Source organism: Phoca vitulina, unplaced genomic scaffold (genome assembly GCF_004348235.1).
Source record: "Phoca vitulina isolate PV1807 unplaced genomic scaffold, GSC_HSeal_1.0 scaffold15, whole genome shotgun sequence".
Lineage (NCBI taxonomy): Eukaryota > Metazoa > Chordata > Mammalia > Carnivora > Phocidae > Phoca > Phoca vitulina.
In genome coordinates, this window is record NW_022589718.1 from 4,436,401 (window position 1) to 4,458,959 (window position 22,559).

General features: G+C 36.1%; 1 protein-coding gene across 1 annotated transcript in view; it reads left to right on the forward strand.

Moving 5' to 3' along the window:
* The window catches only part of LOC116637813 (A disintegrin and metallopeptidase domain 3-like), a 115,384-nt gene that overhangs the window by 25,948 nt on the left and 66,877 nt on the right, over positions 1-22,559 (forward strand). Inside the window, exons 5-6 of the mRNA XM_032413356.1 lie at positions 12,787-12,863; positions 13,336-13,513. Of these exons, the coding sequence (XP_032269247.1) occupies positions 12,787-12,863; positions 13,336-13,513 (255 nt within the window). The remainder of the gene's footprint in view (positions 1-12,786; positions 12,864-13,335; positions 13,514-22,559) is intronic.

Below are 22,559 nucleotides of genomic sequence, written 5' to 3' on the forward strand. Positions count from 1 at the left end.
CCAACCCTCTGCCTCAGAGCAGAGAGACTGCAGTCTGTTCTTCAGTGAGCTCTCCAGGCCACACTATCTCCGTTTCTCTCTGTGGTGCTATAAACTGCAGTTTCCTGGGTTGTGCGCCCCTCCACAGCGCTTCCAGTCCTTGCCTCCAGGTTGGGGCATGTCTCTGCCCTTTGTGCTTCTAAAACTGCCAGCTGCCCCCAGTTTGCACATGCAGCCCCGCCACTCCAGCTTTCAGTCTGGGGGGCTGCCCTAAAGTCCTTTCCCTGTCACTACTGGTCTGCAGTCTGTGCCTGGTCCCCATTGCGAGAAGCTTTTGCGCTCCTGTGTTATTTCACCTTCCTGGCGCCAGCGCTTATTGCAGCTCCCTCCCCTTCCATTTATCTTCCAATATCTGCCTGTGGAATCATGGCTCCCCACCTCATACCTTGAAACCAACTGCCTGCGATATTCTGTTTGTAGAGATCCAGATCTATCTTCTTACATCTCAGGCTGATTTTGTGGGTGTTCAGAGTGGTCTGGTAGATATCCAGCCTAATTCCGGGGACCGGTTGGAATAGGGTCCCCTACTCCTCCACCATCGTTTCCTCCCTCTTTTGTGTAATTTCTATTGGTATTTTCATTTTGGTTACCATGTGGCTTACATGAAATACTGTATAGCTATAACAGTGTATTTTAAGCAAATAACAACTTTAATCACATACAAAAATTTACAATTTTTCTATTCCCCCTCACACTTATGTTATTGATGTCACAATTTACATTATTTCATATTTATGTTTTAACATATTTTAACATATTTTTAGTTATAGGTAGTTTTGATATTTTGCCTTTTAACATTCATATTAGAATTAAAAGTGATTTACCCACCAGCATTTCAGAAATAAAGTACTCAGAATTTTCTATGTATTTACCCTTACCAATGAGTTTCATTCATTTTTATGTCCTTATTATTGTTGTTTAGCACCCTTTCATTTCTACTTGAGAAACTCCCATTCATATGTCTTGTCATGTAGGTATAGTGGTGAGAGCTACCTTGACTTTTGAAACATCCTTGCCATGTCTGATTCTGATGCTTGCTCTGTCTCTTCAAATTGTTTTTGACTTTTGGTATGCCTTGTAATATTTTTCTTGATAGTTGGACATGATGTCATGGGTAAAAGGAACTGCTGTAAATATATATTTTAGTAATGTACTGGTGAGGTGTGGGGAGAGAGGAGGTGTTCTACAGTCTTATGATTAAGTCTCAGTTTTGTAGTAAAGTTATGCTTCTGCACTATGAACTTCACAGGTGTTTCTCAGTTTTATTTCCCCTGAATGCAGGCCCTCTTAAGAACAGAGCGCTCTGATGTATTTCAGAATGGTTTCTTTTCCACTCCCATTGCTGAAAGTATGAGGGGTTTTCCTCTGATATTTACTATGGCATCTTTGTCAAGCTCCTGTAGGTAAATCTCACAAAACTGTGGGGGCTCCCTCATGAGTTCTCTGGAATTTTTATTCCATATTTGTCCATACTGATTTTCTAGCATCTAATCAATTATAATCAGGATTACATGCCCTGGTACTGGTTCCAGCAGCACTTTTCACTACTGATTCTCTACTTTAGTAATCTGTAAATCTCTGTGTTCTCTCCAATCCTGGAGTATGTGATTTGCCCTATGACCTTGCCTTTCTTACAAATCCAAGAAGGCTTGTTGATTTTTCAGTCTGTTCTGGTATTTGCATGCTGTTAGGATGGAGTGGTGACTTCCAGGTTGCTTACGTGCAGAACCAGGAATCAGAAATCTCTTATTCATTTCTTCAGATTTGCAGGGTATAATATTTTTGGTTGACTTTTTTTCCCCTCTCAGTACTTTGAATATACCATCCTACTGCCTTCCGGCTTGCAAGGTTTCTGCTGAAAATTCTACTTAAAGTGTTAATGTTGTTCCGTTATGTATGATAAATCACTTTTCTCTTGCTTCCCTCAGAATTATCTCTTTATATTTAACTTTTGATAATTTAATTATAATATATCTCAATGTGAATTTCTTTAGGAACATTTCATTTGTTGTCTTTTGAACTTTTTGGATCTGGATATTAATTTTCTTCTATACATTTGGGGAGTTTCAAGCCATTATTTATTTGAATAAGCTTTCTGTTTTTTTTTTTTAATTAAGATATAATTGATATGTAACATTGCATAAGTTTAAGGTATACAGTTTGTTGATTTGATGCATTTATATATTTCAATATGATTACCACTAAAACACTAGCTAACTCCTTTATCATATCACATTATTCCTTCCTTCTTTCTCTTTGCCTTCTGAGACTCATATTATGTGTATATTTTTCCTCTTGATAGTGTTCCATAAGTCCCCTAAGCTTTCAATTTGTTTTCTTTTTGCTCCTCTGACCTGTCTTTGAGTTCAGTTATTTTTTCTTATGCTTAATCTAGTTTGCTATTGAAACTTTAAAGTTAATTTTTCAGTTCAGTTATTTTTCAGCTCTGTGATTTCTATTTGGTACTTTATTTTTTTCAAAATTTTATTTAAATTCTAGTTAGTTAACATAAAGTGTAATATCAGTTTCAGGAGAATTTAGTGATTCATCACTTATGTATAATACCCAGTGATCATCACAGCAAGTGTCTTCCTTAATATAAATCACCCATTTAGCCATCCCCCACCCACTTCCCCTCCATCAACCCTCAGTTTGTTTTCTATTGTTCAGAGGCTCTTATGGAAAAAAAAGTCTCTTATGCTTTGCCTCTCTTTCCTTTTTTTTTCCCTTTTCCATATGTTCATTTGTTCTGTTTCTTAAATTCCACATACAAATGAAATCATATGGTATTTGTCTTTTTCTTACTGACATATTTTGCTTAGCATAATAGACTCTAGATCCATCCACCTCATTGCAAATGGCAAGATTTCATTCTTTTTGATGGCTGAGTAGTAGTCCATTATATATAAAAAATAAGATATCTTCTCTTTATTCATTCATCAGTGTGTTCTTTCCATTGTTTAGCTATTGTTGATAATGCTGCTATAAACATTAGGGTGCATGTACCCCTTCAAATCTGTATTTTTGTATCCTTTGGGTAAAATCTTAGTAGCGTAGTTGCTGGGTCATAGGGTAGTTCTATTTTAAACTTTTGAGGAGCCTCCATATTGTTTTCCAGAGTGGCTGCACCAGTTTACATTCCCACCAACAGTGTAAGAAGGTTATCCTTTCTCTGCATCCTCACCAACATATGTTGTTTCCTGATTTGTTAATATTAGCCATTCTCACAGGATTGAGGTAGCATTTCATTCTGGTTTTGATTTGTATTTCCCTGATAATAAGTGATGTTGAGCATCTTTTCATTTCTCTATAAGCCATCTGGGTATCTTCTTTGGAAAATGTCTATTCATGTCTTCTGCCCATTTTGTAATTGGATTGTTTGTTTTTTGGCTGTTGAGTTTGATAAGTTCTTTATATATTTTGGATACTAATCCTTTATCAGATACATCATTTTCCAATATCTTCTCCCATTCCATAGGCTGCCTTTTAGTGTTGTTGTTTCCTTCCCTGTGCAGAAGCTTTTTATCTTGATGAAGTCCCAGTAGTTTGTTTTTACTTTTGTTTCCCTTTCCTCCAGAGATGTGTCTGGTAAGAAGTTGCTGTGGTCAATGTCGAAAAGGTTTCTCCCTGTGTTCTCCTCTAGGATTTTGATGGTTTCCTATCTCACATTTAGGTCTTATCCATTTTGAATTATTTTTGTTTATGGTGTAAGAAAGTGTTCCAGTTTCATTCTTTTGCAGGTTGCTGTCCAGTTTTCCCAATACCATTTGTTGAATAGACTGTCTTTTTTCTATTGGTAAAAGACTTTTATTCCTACTTTGTCAAAGATTAGTTGACTATATAGTTGTGAGTCCATTTCTGGGTTTTCTATTCTGTTCCATTGATTTATGTGTCTGTTTTTGTGCCAGTACCGTACTGTCTTGATGACTACAGCTTTGTAATGTAGCTTGAAGCCAGGAATCATGATGTCTCCAAGCTTTGCTTTTCTTCTTCAGGGTTGCTTTGGCTATCTGGGGTCTTTTGTGGTCCCATACAAATTTTAGGATTATTTGATCTAGCTCTATGAAAAATGTTGGCATTTTGATAGAGATTGCATTAAATGTATAGATTGCCTTGGGGAGTATAGACATTTTTTAAAAAGATTTTTTAAATTTATTTTAGAGACAGAGAGAGAGAGTGCAAGAGGGAGGAGGGGCACAGTGGGGGAGAAATGGAGAGGGAGAGTTAGAGAATTTCAAGCAGACTCCCTGCTGAGCATGGAGCCTGACGTGGAGCTTAATCTCAGGACCCTGAAATCATGACCTGAGCCGAAATCAAGAGTTGGATGCTTAACTGATTGAGCCACCCAGGTGTCCTAGGTAGTATAGACATTTTAACAATGTTTGTTCTTCCAAGCCATGAACATGGAATGTTTTTCCATTTCTTGTGTCTTCTTCAATTTCTTTCATCAGTGTTTCATAGTTTTCAGAGTATAGATCTTTTACCTCTTCGGTTAGGTGTATTCCTAGGTATCTTATGGTTTTTGGTGCAATTATACATGAATTCGATTCCTCGTTTTCTTTTTCTGCTGCTTCATTATTGGTGTATAGAAATGCAACATATTTCTGTATATTAATTTTATATCCTGTGATTGTCCTGAATTCATGTATTAGTTCTAGCAATTTTTTGGTGGAGTCTTTCAGGTTTTCTACATAGAATATCATGTCATCTACAAATAGTGAAAGTTTGACCTCTTCCTTGCTAATTTGGATGCCTTCTATTTCTTTTTGTTGTCTGACTGCTGAAGCTAAGACTCCCAGTACTATCTTAAGTAGCAATAGTGAGAGTGGTCATCCCTGTCATGTTCCTGACCTTAGAGGAAAAGCTCTCAGTTTTTCCCCATTGAGGATGATATTAGATGTGGGTCTTTTGTACATGGTTTTTATGATGTTGAGGTATGTTCCATCTATGCCTACTTTGTTGAAGGTTTTTATCAAGAATGGATGCTGTATTTTTTCAAATGTTTTTTTTCTGCATCTATTGAGTGGATCATATGGCTCTTTTCCATTCTTTTATTAATTAATAAATTATTATATTTATTAATTATTATATTTATTATTATTTATTATTATAAATTTATTAATTTATCACGTTGATTGATTTGAAAATATTGAACCACACTTAGAGCTCGGGAATAAATCCCACTTGATCAGGGTGAACAATTCTTTTTTTTATCTTTTTTTTTTTTTTTTTTTTAGGGGGAGAGAGAGAGAGAGAGCGTGTGTACGGGGGGAGGGGCAGAGAGAGAAGGAGGGAGAGAATTCCAAGCAGGCTTCACACCCAACACAGAGCCCAACACAGAACTCGATCTCACAATCCTGAGATCATGACCTGAGCTGAAACCAAGAGTCAGACGCTTAACCAACTGAGCCACCCAGACACCCCATGGTGAATAATTATTTTAACATACTGTTAGATTCAATTTGCTAGTATGTTGAGAATTTTTGCATATATATATTTTTGTAATTCTCCTTTTTAGTGGGGTCTTTGTGTCTGGTTTCAGAATCAAGGTAATGCTGGTTTTGTAGAATGAGTTTGGAATTTTTCCTTCCTTTTTCTGTTTTTTTTGGGAACAGTTTGAGAGGAATAGGTATTAACTCTTCTTTAAATGTCTGGTAAGATTTTCCTGGGAAGCCATCTGACCCTGGGCTTTTGTATTTTGGGAGATTTTTGATTACTGATTTAATTTCTTTTCTGGTTATGGGTCTGTTCAAATTTTCTATTTCTTCCTGTTTCAGTTTTGGTAGTTTGCATGTTTCTTGAATTTATCCATTTTTCCAGATTGCCCAGTTTGTTGGCATATAATTTTTTCATATATTCTCTTATGATTTTTTGCATTTCCATGGTATTGGTTGTGATCTCTCCATTTCATTCATGAGTTTACTTATTTGGTTCCTTTCTCTTTTCTTTTTGAAAAGTCTGGCTAGGGATTTATCAATTTCATTAATTCTTTCAAAGAACCAGCTCTTAGTTTAGTTGATCTGTTCTACTGCATTTTTGTTTGTTTCTAATTTATTTCTGTTCTAATCTTTATTATTTTCCTTCTTCTGCTGGCTTTTGGCTTTATTTGCTGTTCTTTTCTAGTTCCTTTGTTAAGATTAGGTTGTATATTTGAGAATTTTCTTGCTTCTTGAGGTAGGCCTGTATTGCAAAATACTTCCCTCTTATGACTGCTGTTGCTGCATCCCAAAGGTTTTGGACTGTCGTGTTTCCATTTTCATTTGCTTCCATGTATTTCTTTTTTAATTTCCTGGTTAACTCACTCATTCTTTAACCTCAATCTTCTTTAATCTCCATGTATTTGTGGTCTTTCCAAATTTTTTCTTGTGGTTGACTTCAAGTTTCATAGTGCTGTAGTCTGAAACTATGCATGGTATGATCTCAATCTTTTTGTACTTGTTGAGGGCTGATTTGTGACCCAGTATGTGGTCTATTCTGGAGAATGTTCCATGTGTACTCGAAAAGAATGTGTATTCTGCTGCTTTAGGATGCAATGTTCTGAGTATATCTGTTAAGTCCATCTGGTCCAGTGTGTCATTCAAAGCCATTGTTTTCCTTGTTGACTTTCTGCATTGCTGTAATGAGGTGTTAAAGTCCCCTACTATTATTGTATTATTACCAATGAGTTTCTGTATGTTTTTTATTAATTGATTTATATATTTGGGTGCTCCCAAGTTGCAAGCATACATATTTACAGTTGTTTGATTTTGATGGACAGAACCCTTAATTATGATATGGTGCCTTTCTTCATCTCTTCTTACAGGTTTGGTTTAAAATCTAGTTTTTTTGATATAAGTGTGACTACTCCAGCTTTCTTTTGATGTCCATTAGCATGATAGATGATTCTCCATCCCCTCACTTGCAATTTGCAGGTGTTTTTAGGTCTAATGTGAGTCTCTTGTAGGCAGCATATAGATTGGTCATGTTTTGTTGTTGTTTAATCCATTCTGAGACCCTATATCTTTTGATTGGAACATGTAGTCCATTTACATTCTGAGTGATTATTGATAGATATGATTAGTGACATTGTGTTACCTGTAATTTTGATGTTTCTGGTGGTGTTCTCTGTTCCTTTCTAGTCTTTGTTGCTTTTAGTCTTTCTTTCCCACTCAAAGAGTCCCCTTAAATATTTCTTGCAGGGCTGGTTTAATGGTCATGAACTCCTTTAGTTTTTGTTTGTCTGAGAATCTCTTTATCTCTCCTCCTATTCTGAATGACAACCTTGCTGGATAAAATATTCTTGGCTGCATATTTATTCCCATTCAGCATGTTAAATATATCATGTCACTCTTTTCTAGCCTGCCACATTTCTGTGGATAGATCTGCTACAAACCTAATACGTCTTTCCTTGTAGGTTAAGGACTTTTTCCCCTTGCTGCTTGCAGGATTCTTTCCTTGTCTGTGTATTTTGTGAATTTGACTATGATATGTCTTGGTATGGGCCTGCTTTTGTTGAATTTGATGGGAATTCTCTGTGCCTCTCCAATTTTGATGTCTGTTTCCTTCCCCTGATTAGGGAAGTTCTCAGCTATGATTTGTTCAAATAAACCTTCTGCCTCCAATTCCCCCTCTTCTTCTAGGACTTCTATGATACGAATATTACTATGCTTTAAGTCATCACTGAGTTCCCTAATCTACATTCGTGTCCCAATACTTTTCTTTATCTCTTTTCAGCTTCACTATTTTCTATAATTTTATCTTCTGTGTCACTGATTTTTTCCTCTTCTTCATCCATCCTTGTTGTCATTGCATCCAATCAGTTTTGTATCTTAGTTATACCATTTTTTATTTCAGCCTGACTAGTTTTTAGGTCTTTTATCTCTGCAGTAAGATATTCTCTAGTGTCTTCTATGCTTTTCTCAAACCAGCTAGTATCCTTATTATTGTTGTTTTAAATTCTAGTTCAGGCATCTTATTTATATAAATTTGATGAAATTCTTGTCCCTTATTTCTTGTGTTCTTTCTTTTGGGGTGAATTTCTCCATCTTGTCATTTTGTCTAGGTCACTGGTTTTTTTGTGTGGTTGTTAGGAAAGCCTGTTATATTCCTGCTCCTGAGTGTAATGGTTATACTAAAAAGAGGTTCCTATAATGTCTTGGGTGCTTCAGGAGGTGTTGCAGAGTGTTTACTCTGCTGTTGTGTTTAGGCTGCTCTTTCCCTCAGGTCAGTCCTTTGCAGTTTCTCCTTGCCTGCAGTGGCAGGTGTTTGGACCTTGTCCACTATGTGGCAAGTTTTAACCAGGTGTGTTTTGGTCCACTTATTAAAAGAAGTGTATCCTGTTTCTGCTAAAGCTGAAGTTTTTCAGCACTCTATGATCAGTGGACTTGGTGTGTGCAAGGAGTTTGTGCTGGTCTTCTGGGGGAGGGGCCTGCTGCACTGATTCTCAGGCAGACTTGCTATAGTGGTTATACCTGCAGGGTGTATGGGGTCAGGGCTTAGTGTAAGTGGCTCTGGTCTCCACTGGGGGAGATGCTGTGTTGCTCACTGAAGTTGGTCAGTGCTGAAGCGGGGGTGGGGAGGGGGGAGGAATGACATCATCCCACTCTCTTCTCCCTGGAGTGGTTAGTTCATACCTGCCATTCTTCAGGAAGCCCTCACAGAAGTGCAAACTTTCACACTTCTTGTGTCCCCAGCTTCCATCAAATCCCTGTCTTCACCCTGTCAGTGTCCAAACTATCTGCCTGCCAGGTGGCACAGTAGTCTGTGCTTAACAAAGGTACTCAGCTGGGTTTCAAAATTCCAAATTTTAGGGACCCATGTGGTGGAGACCCATGTTGATCTGCTAGGGGTCTTGCCACACTGTGGCCAGTGCCAGTTTGTCCCAGAAAATCAGTCACATGACCATGCAACTGTTAAGAGTTTGTGGTAAAGTCAAGGTTTGCTGCCCTCAGCTGGTGTTTCTGTCCTTATGCTAGTGAAAAAGGCAGTACATTGGCACCACTAATTCTTTTGTCCTTGGAGAGGCCATTCTGCCACTCTCAAATGCAGGGGAACTGTTTTTCCCCATTCAACCCATGGGATCCTCAGACCATGCTGCCTACTCCTGGGCTTCTGCCCTCCCTCCCCACTGGAGCACCACTAAACCCACCTGGCACCACCCCAGTGATGGCTCAGACTTCTTCAGACTTCGAGCTCTGCTGCTTACAAAAACTTGGGTTGGCCAGCCCTTCTCCTTTTCTCAGTCAGTGGTTTGGGGGCAGTTTTTCTTGTGCAATCCCCTGGGCACACTTTCACTCTTTCTCTCTCTCTCTCTTTGTCTCTCACTCCTCTATCCATGATCAGGGTTCCCTCCCCTTCATAGCACCCACAGTTCTTTTCTCCCCTGAATCAACTCTCTGCAGCTCCTACCTTCCACAATGTGACTGTTTCTCTACCTGTAGATGTGCAGTTTGTTCTCTCAATCCTCAGAGTGATTTCTGGGGTGTTCAGAATGATTTGATATTTATCTAGCAGTGTTCAAGGGATAAGGCAAGTTTAGGGTCCCCCTCATCCTCCTCCATCTTATTCTATCCTCTGTTTCATAATTTAAGAAAATATTTTCTATCTTTTTTTAAAAAAATTCTTGGGGCGCCTGGGTGGCTCAGTCGTTAAGCATCTGCCTTCGGCTCAGGTCATGATCCCAGGGTCCTGGGATCGAGCCCCACATCGGGCTCCCCGCCCAGCGGGAAGCCTGCTTCTCCCTCTCCCACTCCCCCTGCTTGTGTTTCCTCTCTCACTGTGTCTCTGTCAAATAAAATCTTAAAAAAAAAAAAAAATTCTCACTTTGTTCATGCAGTGTTCTCTTGACCTCAGTGAGCATTTTTAATTCTCTGTGAGGTAAATTATTTAATTTAATTTCATTAGGATCAGTTTCTAGAGATATCTTCTTCCTTTGTTTGAAACTTCTTTTCCTGATTGTTCATTTTACTTGACTCTGCTTTGGTCTCTGCTTATGAGACAAAACTAATTGCTTTGTCCAGTCTTTACTGACTGGCATGTACAGAAGAGGATCCTAACAAGTCATCCTGGCCAATGATTTTGGGGGCCTCTATCAAATCTTTATCTTTCTAAGGGGAAACATGCATCTGTGTCTTTTTCCCCACTCTGTCTGTGTCAAGCAGGAGAGAGGATCAGTAGCATCTACCCTCCCAAGCTTCTGCCTCTATTCTTACCCTGGCAACTATATTGTGCTTGGCCCATCTGTGCTCCAGGATTGGTGAGACAGATGCTGATTTTTGGGCAGTTTTGGTGAAGAAAGAAAACTGCACACATGGATCAACTTTTTCCTTCCCCAAGGAGAAGCAGTGCTGGCATCTTTTTGTCTATTTACTCTGTGCTTTGTGGGGACATGGGTAGAGAAATCAATGGTGTCTACTAGCCCAAGTCACCATCTCCATTTTTGTCTGGATGGCTAGATTATGCTGAACCCATTAGAGCTCCAAGACAGGTGAAATAAGTTCTAGTTCTTTGGATAGCCCCTTCAGAAAAATTGGGGCACTAGACATGTGGACAAACCCTTATGCTCTGGATCAAGCTGGGAGCCAGAGGGTCTTTTTGTGATCATATGGCAGTGGTCTGGGGCAGTGTCCTTGTTGAAAGGGTATGCCAAATCTCCATATTGGCTTGGTGAGTCTGATTTTGCATTCTCCCAAGGTCTGCAAGTGCCTTTCAATTAGTTTCTAATTCCTTATAAAGGAAATTTGTTTGTGAATTGTTGCTGAATTAGTTTATTTTTTAAGGGATGGAGGGTTCAGGGCTTCCTACTCCGCCATCTTTCTGGCCAGAGTTTTAGCCTTTATTTCTTTGAATACTTTTTAGCCCCAAATTCTTTCTGTTCTTGCAGATTCTGATATGTATTTTAGATCTTTTGTTATTATTCCACAGGTCCTTGAGGCTCTATTCATTTTCTTAGTTCATTTTCTCTGTTTTATATATTGAATAACTTCTGTTGATCTGCTCTCAGGTTCACTGGCTCTGTCGCTTGCCATCTCCACTTCACTTATGAGCCTATCAAGTATGTTTTTTTTTTTTTTGTAGGTATGTCTATTATATTTTTTAGGTCAAATATTTTTATCTGTTTTTATAGCTTCTATTTATTTTCTGATATTTTCTGCTCTTTTATTTTTTCAAGATTATTTGTAACTGGTTACTGAAGCAATATTATCACAGCTACTTTAAAATCTGTTAGTTCCAAAGTGTGATTCATCTCAATATTGTTATCAGTTGGTTTTACTTTCTATTCTTGTGATTTTCTTCGTTCTTGGTATAGCATATGATTTTTGGTTGTATCCTTAACATTCAAATCTAGTTTTTAGACAGTAACCCAGGTTAAGTTTAGATTTATTGTGGTTTGTTGTACCAATGACAATTTCACTTTTTGTGGGGTTTTAATGTTATTCTATTGTGATTGATTCTTCTGGTTCTTTTCAAGTGCCTGCTGGATCTCTGCTGGTGCAGCCTATAGTGGTAAAAGGTACTTTCCTGGGCCTTTGTATTGCTACGTGGGGTTGGGTGATGAAGGTCCCATCAGATAGAGAACATTTATTCTGGCTCTTCTCTAACCCTGTCAGTGCACTTCTCACTCTATCTCTGTTAGTGCCCTTGGGTGAGGAAAGTTTCTATCTGGGTCACTTTTTGTGTTTTGTGTTGGGAGTGTTGAGAATTATCTTATGAAGTTCATTTTTTTTTCCCCTAGCACAAGGTCAGGAGCTACAGAGACTGAACTACTCTCTGCTGCTGGGTAGAGGGTTGGGATGTGGTTTGCCTTATACCTTTTTGTGAAGGGCTTGTAGCATAGTCTGCTGGAACTAGTGCAGGCAGAGGGGGCTGCTGCTGTTCCTTGACATGGAGCAGGATTGCCGTGCCACTGTTAGTGGGTGGGGGACAGGAGTTAAGCATAGTTTTGAGAAAAAGTGAATGGCTCCTGTTGGAGATGTATGTCTGGGAGCTAATAACATATAACCAAATTCATAGGTGAGAATGTGATGACACTAAAGTTTTCATAGCACAGCATTAACAAAGGAATAGGATTGACTCTAGATATCAGTAGATTTTTAAGGGAAGAAAAGGGAATGTTCACTGAATGAGAATATTAGGGAAGAACCTGGGTAAACTAATGCTGTGAAAGTTCATGGGGAGGAGAGCTTGAACTAATGATGGTGAGATATTAAATAGATTAAATAATATGGTGAGATATTAAAGAGAAATAAAAATGAGGAAATGTCAGGGTGCCTTGGGGTAACTTAGAAAAAAAATGAAATGTTCACTTTTGAAGTCTAATGTTATTTATACTGAATTAGCAGTTATAGATTATATATTCAGGAAATGTCAACTACACTCAAATAAAAAATTAAATAACCTGAGAAAAGGAAAAAATTACAACTGAGTCATTAAACATAATACTGTAAAATAAACCAGAATAATAAAACAGAAAAAAACAAGAAAAAGTGTGGCTGTGAAAGAAAAGACACAGATAAGAAAGTTATTCATCAAAAATTCAGAATTATAGAAAGAATTATTTTGTGGAAGGAGAGGAGCCATGATTATTTTTAGGCAAAAGAGGGTTAAAAGAAAGAGATTGTGGGTAGATAACAAGGAAATGGGATATCTGGCGAATAATATTATGGTAATGACTAAATCTGAATGTTTGATGATGTCTAAGAAGTAAGGATGAATCAAAAACTTTATTTAAAATCATTCATGAATGTATCTTCATATACTCCTGTTTAGGGCCATTGCTTTTATCAAGGATATGCTGCAGAAATTCCAAAATCAGCTGTGACCCTTAGCACCTGTTCTGGACTCAGGTAATGGCATATTCCAGAGATGTACATGATTGAAAATCTTGCATGACCTTTTAATTTTTAGAAACATCTTGAAGCATAGAGTGAAGGCAAAGAAAATAGACTTTGATTTTGTTACTTCTCATATACTTTCTTTTCTTCCTCCTCTTCTTATAATTTTTCCTATCTCTTTGTCTCCATCCCAGGCTTTCAGTCATAAAATTTATTCAGGAAAACTCCCCCTAGTATGAAGAATATTCACATTCTTCAATCATACTAAAACCACAATAATCCTAAATGACATAATAGGCAGAAAATGGTATAAAATTAAGTTTGAAAATTTATCCATGTAAGAAGGGATGATTCTTAGACATTAGACTGCAAAGACCACTATTAAATTTCTACAAAATGTTCTTATTTAGTGGTGATTTAAATTCTCAATGGGAAATCTATATCAAGTATCTTTTTATTTCTTTTTATGTGTTTAAACATCTAGGGGATTTTTGCAATTGGAGAATGTCAGTTATGGCATTGAGCCATTGGAATCTGCAACTGTATATGAGCATATGCTTTATCAAATAAATAATGAAAAAATTGATTTTTCTCCCTTAAAAGAAAATTTTCCTATGCCCCAATTGGTACAAAAATCCTACAAGATTCTTGTGAAATCAAAAGTAAGTAACCCCTCTTATGAAATCTTCATTTGTGTTACTTCTAATAATTTATTCACGTTGAAATGTGTTATATTTGGGAAATAATTTAACTGATATTGACTATACTAAATTCTTCTGTTGTAAGATATTTATTTTAAATATGTTTTTATGTTTATTCATAATATTTAGAAACAGATATAATCACATATAATTTAAAAATCAAAGTACTCACATTTCCCTAATTGAAAGTGTTTTTATGCATATAAACATAGTTTCATTTTTACCAAATTTGCATACTACTAATATAATGATACCCAAATTTACTTATTAATAGTTTTTCTGCATTTTCCTTGACAATACATGTTTTCTATATTATTTGATAAAAAAATTAAAATTAGAAAAGAAGGAAGAAATTGTTCCAAAGGTCATCATCTAGAAATAGTGCTTAGAATTTTGGATTATTCTAATTCTTTTTACATATCTAGTTATAAATGTAGATTTATAAATATATATTTTTAAACAAAAATTGATATAACCACATATACTTCTGTGAAATTTCCTTTTTGCTATTAAGAGGATAATACACATCATGTTACACTTACTATTATTTACAATTAAATAATGTGTGGGTTAGCATCTATTAAAATATTAAACATATGCCTTTGCAAGGAAAATAAGCATAGACTGTAATGTTATTTTCTAAAGGTAAATGCAGTTGTGGAATCCACTGTGATCATTTTGATGTATACTGCTTTATAGTTTTTCATGTATACATATATATATGCATAAACTTGAAATGTATATATTTTATACAATTATGTCATATTTGCATATTTATATTTTTACATTAAGTAATCATTTTGCATGAATGTACCACAGTTTTGAACAACTACAATTTGACTATAAATGCTTACATGTACGGGTAAGCATATTTCCAAAGACTTTTTGATATATATATATGTATAGATATAGATATAGATATAGATATAAAGATATATGTATATATCTATATATATCCTAACTTCCTCCTCATTTGTACAACTTTATATTTTATCATCAGTGGTTAAATAAATGAACCTCTGTCCACACATTGTCATCACATTGAATGTAATGGATATCACATTGAAGAGAAGCAAAACAAAATATTTATGAATGAAACCTGAATTGAATTTATGATGAGCTCCATCTCCCTATTGCTTTAATTTGCTTTTATTTATTTTGACAGTTAGTGATATGAAAGCAGATTAATAAAACTGCACTTTCATAAACTCAAAAAAATGATAAAGTGTGATCATATATAGAGATGAAAATTTCATTTTTAATGAAAATAAGATGTGACCCCAAACTTTATGCCAGCTCTGGAAACCATCAGCATATTGTAATACAATATTAGACACAATTGAAACAATTTTCACCACTGAAATAGAGCACTATCACAAAAGTAAATTGAAAAACTTTAAAAGATTCCATGAATACTCTTCTGTGGCAGAAGAAGAACCTGAAGGATGGACATAACTTTGGAAAAGACAAATAATACTGCACTTGAAGCCATTCCCCGGCAGTGAATCAGCAATAAATCAGAGATTAGACAACATAGAGATAACATACTGTCCCAATTGCCTTGGTTTGAATTCCAAGTCTGTCCATTTTAACCACAAGAACATGAGCAAATAAGATAACTTTTCTGTATTTAAATGTTCTTATCTGTAAAAAAAAATAATAAAAATAATACCTAACTCATACATTTATTTCCAATATTAAATAAGTTTATAAATGGAAATTACTTAGCATAGTATGTGGACAAATAAAAAAGTGATCAATAAAAATCACTACTACTATTAATATTTGCTCACTATGTTTTCTAATGTAGTGGAGCAAGGTAATTGCAAGTAATGATGGAAAATTTGGGTACAAAACAAAATGCAATAATGAAGTAAAATAGAGACAAAAATTTCAGAAAGTAAGAAGAAACCAGGATTATCACTGCAGGAATGAAGTTAAATGAGTATTGATACGTGTTTGTGAATTTTATCTTTCATGAAGTAACTCGATAATTGCTTTTCATCCTGAATTTGATAAACTTATCTATAGGCTTAGTTAAGCATGTTTTCACATGACCAGTGCTTTTACAAGCACAGATATATAAAATTAATATCTTCAATATATCAGATTTTTTAAAGGAACAGAAAAAATAACATAAAAGCTTATCTTTTAGGTATATTTTTATATTTTTGAAAGTAAACAGAAATAAACTTATAAACAAGGTAAACACTTTCATTATAACCAGAGTTGAAAAGTAGATAGAAACCAAACAAAATACAGTAAAGGGCTTATCTGTTGAAAGCATTTTGGGCACATGCATTTACTCATCCCTTCCTTAAACCCCCCTAAAATGAAAATGGATTTTTAAAAAGGCAAAAACATACAAAAATAAAAAGAACAGGAAAGGAGTAATAACAATGGACATTGAATACCCGATAGCTGGTTTAAAAATCTGAATCCTAAACTGGTAATTGGGATAGGCTATAAGAAACTTGAAATATACTGCTGTACTATTCAGATGTTTCTGGAATTGTATGTCCAGTTCCCCTAGGGATTTTAAAAGTGAGCTCAAGGAAATAACTAGTTGAAAGTAAGTTGTGTAAGTATGTAGAAACCTTCATTTCCTTTCTTAACTAATTGTCTCTGTTGTAGACTGATAGATCATTGAAAGCTGTTTTCCTTGGGGAGTCTATGAAATGGGGACACCAGGCACAGATATTCTATTGTATTTCCCAATAGAGGAGGAATACCATACTGAAACTAGTATAATTAAGTTAAACTTGGCACATTGGATTTTGGGAACCAGGCTTACACATTCTAAGAAGTATATTGGAAGACCCCTCTTCAGGAGGTAATCAAACCAGCTGAAATAAAAAACAAACAAACAAACAAACAAACAAATCTAACCACATTAACAGCACAGTTTTCCCAACCAACAACCCAGACAAAATTACTCTTTGTAAAGACAACAGCTCATAAACTCCATATGTAGTCATAGAGATGTTGAAATAAGCTATTAAATGCTCAATTGCTAATATGAAGAGGCACTAAATATATGATCAAACAATTAAGTATGGAAGATAGAGACATGAATAAATCAAAATTTTCAAGTTTGAGGTACCAAAGAATAGAGAAGGTGAAGAAAACAAAATGGTAGAGAAAATATTTTATCCACAAAATAAGAATGAAGTGCTATTTAAAAAATAACATTCAGCGGATAAGTAACAGTAGTTGGAAATTAAAATTATGGTAATAAAAATATAAAAACCCAATAGAAAGTTCAAAGGATAAAATTCCAGAAATTACACAAAAAGAAAGAAAAAAGACAAATGACATTTGAGAGATAAAAATTAAAATAACAATATGGGTGGGCACCTGGGTGGCTCAGTTGGTTAAGCATCTGGGTTTCCACTCAGGTCGTGATCTTGGGGTCCTGGGATGGAGCCCTGCATAGGGCTCCCTGCTTGGCAGGGATTTTGCTTCTCCCTCTTCCTCTGCCCCTCCCCCCTGCTCATCCTCTCCCTCTCTCAAATAAATAAAATCTTTAATAAAATAAAATAAAATAACAATATGGGTGATAGAAGTTTCAGTATGAATAAATAGAGAAAACTGAACTGAATAACTCATAAAATAATTTAAGAAAAAATTCTCAGAATTATTTAAGATTGGGGCGCCTGGGTGGCTCAGTTGGTTAAGTGTCTGCCTTCAGCTCAGGTCATGATCCCAGGGTCCTGGGATCGAGCCCCCGCATCAGGCTCCCTACTCAGTGGGGAGTCTGCTTCTTCCTCTCCCTTTGCCCCTGCTTGTGTGCTCTTTCTCTCTTGCTCACTTTCTCTCTTTCTCAAACAAATACATAAATAAAATCTTTTTTTAAAAAAAGAATTATTTAGGGCGCCTGGGTGGCTCTGTTGGTTAAGCGACTGCCTTCGGCTCAGGTCATGATCCTGGAGTCCCGGGATCGAGTCCCGCATCGGGCTCCCTGCTCGGCAGGGAGTCTGCTTCTCCCTCTGACCCTCCCTGCTCTCATGCTCTCTCTCTCTCATTCTCTCTCTCAAATAAATAAATAAAATCTTTAAAAAAAATAAAATAAAATAAAAAAAGAATTATTTAAAATGAATTTCTAGACCGATATTTAAAAAATTGGTTTCTTATATGTGATCAAAATGCAAAATGGCATGAAATTTTCCCACAGCAATACTGGAAGTTGAAAGGCAATGGCACAATTAGTGAGGCAAAATAATTTCCAATCTGTAATTCTAGATCAATTCAGAACTACAGAATTGAGATTTTTTTTTACTAAAAAAACCTCTTTCTTCCTAATGTGAAATAGTCTTCCTAATATATAAAATAAGCAAACCAGAAGCAGAAAAAAGAGACTCTAATATCATCCTGATTGAAGATAGTATCCAGACGCAATTACAACCAAATCCAAAAACAATAGTTGTCAAATATCGTGAGCTTTCAACCAAATGAAAAGATGGAAGAACCATGTAAACAGTTGTCCTCAATCTGTATTTTTCATGAGAATCTCTATTAGGTCAAATCCCACCAGATGTTGAAGCAAACAATTCTAACGGTCAGTGGCTTAACGGGTTTATGTCTTGCTCATGAAAATACCGAAGTGGATGAAACTCTCCTGGTTGATTCCCTTCGTAGCTCTGACTCGGGGACTGTAAGAGTCCCCTACTAGATTATTTGAATTTAGTCAGAGCAAGGGGAAAGAGTGTATGCATCCCCACCTCGACACAGTTGAGCCTGGACAGGTGTCTCACTGACATCTCTTCTCTTGGAGAAGGGAGCAAACATTCTTAGATAATTGGCCATTTCTTTTTTTTTTTTTTTTTAAGATTTTGTTTATTTGTCAGAGAGAGAGAGAGAGCACAAGCAGGGGGAGCGGCCAGAAGAGGGAGAAGCAGGCTCCCCACTGAGCAGGGAGCCCCACTCGGGACTCGATCCCAGGATGCTGAGCTGAAGGCAGACACTTAACTGACTGAGCCACCCAGGCGCCCCATAATTGGCCATTTATAATAAAGCAAAAATGTAATAAAAGTCACTAATCCCCACCCACTGTTCAAGAATGGTTTGACTTGAAAGGACTACATATATTCTAAAATAATAATAATTAGAAAGGAATAAACATGGAGTATATGAAATATAAACATAAAATGTAAGACAGAAAAACACAAAATCCAAAGTGAACGAAAAAACTCTATGTACTGCCACCTAGGTGCCGCATACTGTTCTAAGTGCTTGACATATATCCCGTCTTTCCAATTCTTTCAACATTTTCTCCCCTTACAGACCAGGAAACAGAGATTTAGAGAATTTAAATTATTATCCTGGGAAATTCTCTGGTAAATTGTAGCATTAAAACTCAAACCCAGAGAATATGACCCCAGAGATACGTTCAGTAGTAGTATAATGGTCTACCTTTATATAGTCTGTTTAAAAGTTCCCTGAAAGTGCTCAGGAAATAAATGTAAGAGAAAAATAAATCTATTTTAAAAATAAAAGACATTGATAAAAGAACTACTGAAATAACAGTAAACATTGTGCTAAAACCCCCATTTATAATACTATAGTTAGGTTTGAGTATAGAGAAAGCAATGAAATAAAAATGATGCTAGAGAAAAGCTAAGAATATATGATAGTTAATTTTATATGTCAACTTGGCTGGGCTACATTGCCCAGATGGTTATATTTTCTGGGAATTCCTGTGAGGGTGTTTTTGAGTAAGTTAAAATCTAAATCAGTGGACTTTGAGTAAAGCAAATTATCCTCCATAATGTGGATGGGCCTCATGCAATCAGGTGAAGTCCTCAATGAAACAAATGGATTGACCAACTCTTTAATAAGACAGGATTCTCCAGATGATTACCTTTATACTGAAACTGTAGCATCAGCTCACCCTGCGTCTCTAATCTGATGGTTTCTAGACCTGAAGTACAACATCAATTCTCACTGGGTTTCCAGCCTACTGGCCTTTTCTTTCCAGGTTTTGAACTTCCTAACCTCCATAATCATGTGATTCAATTCCTTATAATAAATCTAATTATAAGAAATAATCATACACATCCTACTGGTCCTGTTTTTCTGGAGAACCCTGAATAACTGAGTATGAAAGACTGATAATGGCAATTCAAGATAATAAAAATGTCATTAATGAATAAAGTAGCACCCAAGATATTCCACATTATTAAAGAATAATTTTTTTGAAAAAAAAAAGTCCTGAATTTAAAAAAAAAAATTCTTAAGAAACCTTAATAAAAAACTGGCAACATTAAGATATAATATGATTAATATATTAGACTTTATAAATAAATAAGGAACAATCTTAAAGGCATCTTGGCCTCAAAGTCACCCATAAAAGTAGGGAAACAGACTGGCCTTAGCCTTTGCCAAATGAAGTGCTTATAAGATAGTGCATAATGTATATGTAGGGTGTATAGAACGGCTTCTCTGGATGGCATAAAAATCCCAACAATTTTTTATCTAGTCAAGTTGCCATTATAGTATAAAACCATTTGTACTTTTTCAAGAATTTTGAGACTATAGTATGTATGGGACTTTGAGGCACTATGCTTTAAACCAGTACAGCAAAACAGGAATGAAACAATTTTAACAGATTTATGTAGAAAACCACAGGACCATATTGATAGTTCCAAAAATATCGTTTGGTCAAACTCAACACCCATTCATGATAAAAACTAGGATGTAGGAAACTTCCTTGATCTCTCTGTGCCCTCTCACATGAGCATATAAAAGGAAAACAGCCATCTGCAAAGTAGGAAGAGTGCTCTCACCAGATGCCACATCTGCTGGCGCCTTGATCTTAAACTTCCTAGCCTCCAGAACTGTGAGAAGTAAGTGTACATTGTTTAAGCCACCTCGTTTATGGCATATTTATTAGAGCCTGAACTGACTAAAATAGTCTGTCAGATTAGAAATAGTGCAAGGCTGTCTGCCCTCACTATTTCTAGCCAACTTTTTTTTCCTAGAGTTCCTAGAGAGTTCAATAGGAGAAAGAATAATAAAGGGCATACTGTTTTGAAAGAAAAATAATGTGCTTTATTTTAGTGACCTAACTCGGTACATAGAAAATATTAAACAATCTCCACCAAAGTTATCAGTACTAATAAGAAAGTCTAGCAAGGTCACAAGAAATAAAGAAATTGATATGGTTAAAATATTTATTTTCCTCAAATGGATCTGTAGATTCAGTGTAATCCCAATCAAAATTCCAGAAAACATTTTTGTGGAAATTGTTCTCAATTTTATAAGGAGAGATGCAAACTACTCACGTTTTAAAAATAAGAACAAGATGAGGACTTACATTATTATTTTCTTAAAGAGCCAGAGTGTAAATATTTTTGATTTGTGGGGCAGATGGTCTGTTGCAGCTACTTCACTCAACATTTATGGCATGAAAACAGCATAGAGGATGTATAAACAAATGGGTATGCCTCTGTTACAATAAAATATTTTTTTATAAAACAGGTGGCCATATCTCAAGCCATAGTTTGCTGACCGCTGTTATAGAGATGCATATTGTGTTATTGATATAAATGTAAACATATAGATCAGTAGATCAGAATAGATCAGAAATACACCCACATGCTATTGACTGATTGATTTTCCACGAAGGTGCTAATAAAGACTTTGAAAGACTAAAGAATGACCTATTCAATGAGTGGTGCTAAAATACTTGATATTCACATGAAATAAAATCAATTTTAGCCCTTATTCAGAAAAACTGAATTAGAGCATAGACTTAAATGTCAAGGCTAAACATAAAATTTCTAGGGAACTTAAGAGAAACCAAATTAAAGAGCCATAAGCCTGTGAAAGATGTTCAATTGTGAAAGATGTTCAATATCATTCATTAATCATCAGGGAATTGCAAATTAAAACCTCAATGAGATATTAATGCCGACCAATAGGAACGGATACAATGATAGAGACTTATAATACCAAATACAGGCAAAAATATGGAGTAACTGACACTCTTTTTATTTCTTGGTAAAAATGCAGAATGATCACATTGTTTTAGAAATCTGGCATTTTTCAGAGGAATGTTGAAAAAGAAAAGCAAAGCTGGTAGCATCACAATTCCGGACTTCCAGCTCTATTACAAAGCTGTCCTCATCAAGACAGTATGGTACTGGCACAAAAACAGACACATAGATCAATGGAACAGAAGATAGAGCTCAGAAATGGACCCTCAACTCTAGAGTCAACTAATCTTCCACAAAGCAGGAAAGAATGTCCAATGGAAAAAAGACAGTCTCTTCAACAAATGGTGTTGGGAAAATTGGACAGCCACATGCAGAAGAATGAAACTGGACCATTTCCTTACACCACACACAAAAATAGACTCAAAATGGTTGAAAGACCTAAATGTGAGACAGGAGTCCATCAACATCCTACAGGACAACACAGGCAGCAACCTCTCAGACCTCAGCTGCAGCAACTTCTTCCTAGAAACATTGCCAAAGGCAAGGGAAGCAAGGGCAAAAATGAACTATTGGGACTTCATCAAGATAAGAAGCTTTTGCACAGCAAAAGAAACAGTCAACAAAACCAAAAGACAACCAACAGAATGGGAGAAGATATTTGTAAATGACATCTCAGATAAAAGGCTAGTATCCAAAATCTATAAAGAACTCATCAAATTCAACACCCAAAGAACAAATGATCCAATCAAGAAATGGGCAGAAGACATGAACAGACATTTTTCCAAAGAAGACATCCAAATGGCCAACAGACACATGAAAAAGTGCTCAATATCGCTCGGCATCAGGGAAATCCAAATCAAAACCTCAATGAGATATCACCTCACACCAGTCAGAATGGCTAAAATTAACAAGTCAGGAAAGGACAGATGTTGGTGGGGATGCAGAGAAAGGGGAACCCTCCTACACTTTTGGTGGGAATGCAAGCTGGTGCAGCCACTCTGGAAAACAGTATGGAGGTTCCTCAAAGAGTTGAAAATAGAGCTACCATACGATTCAGCAATTGCACTACT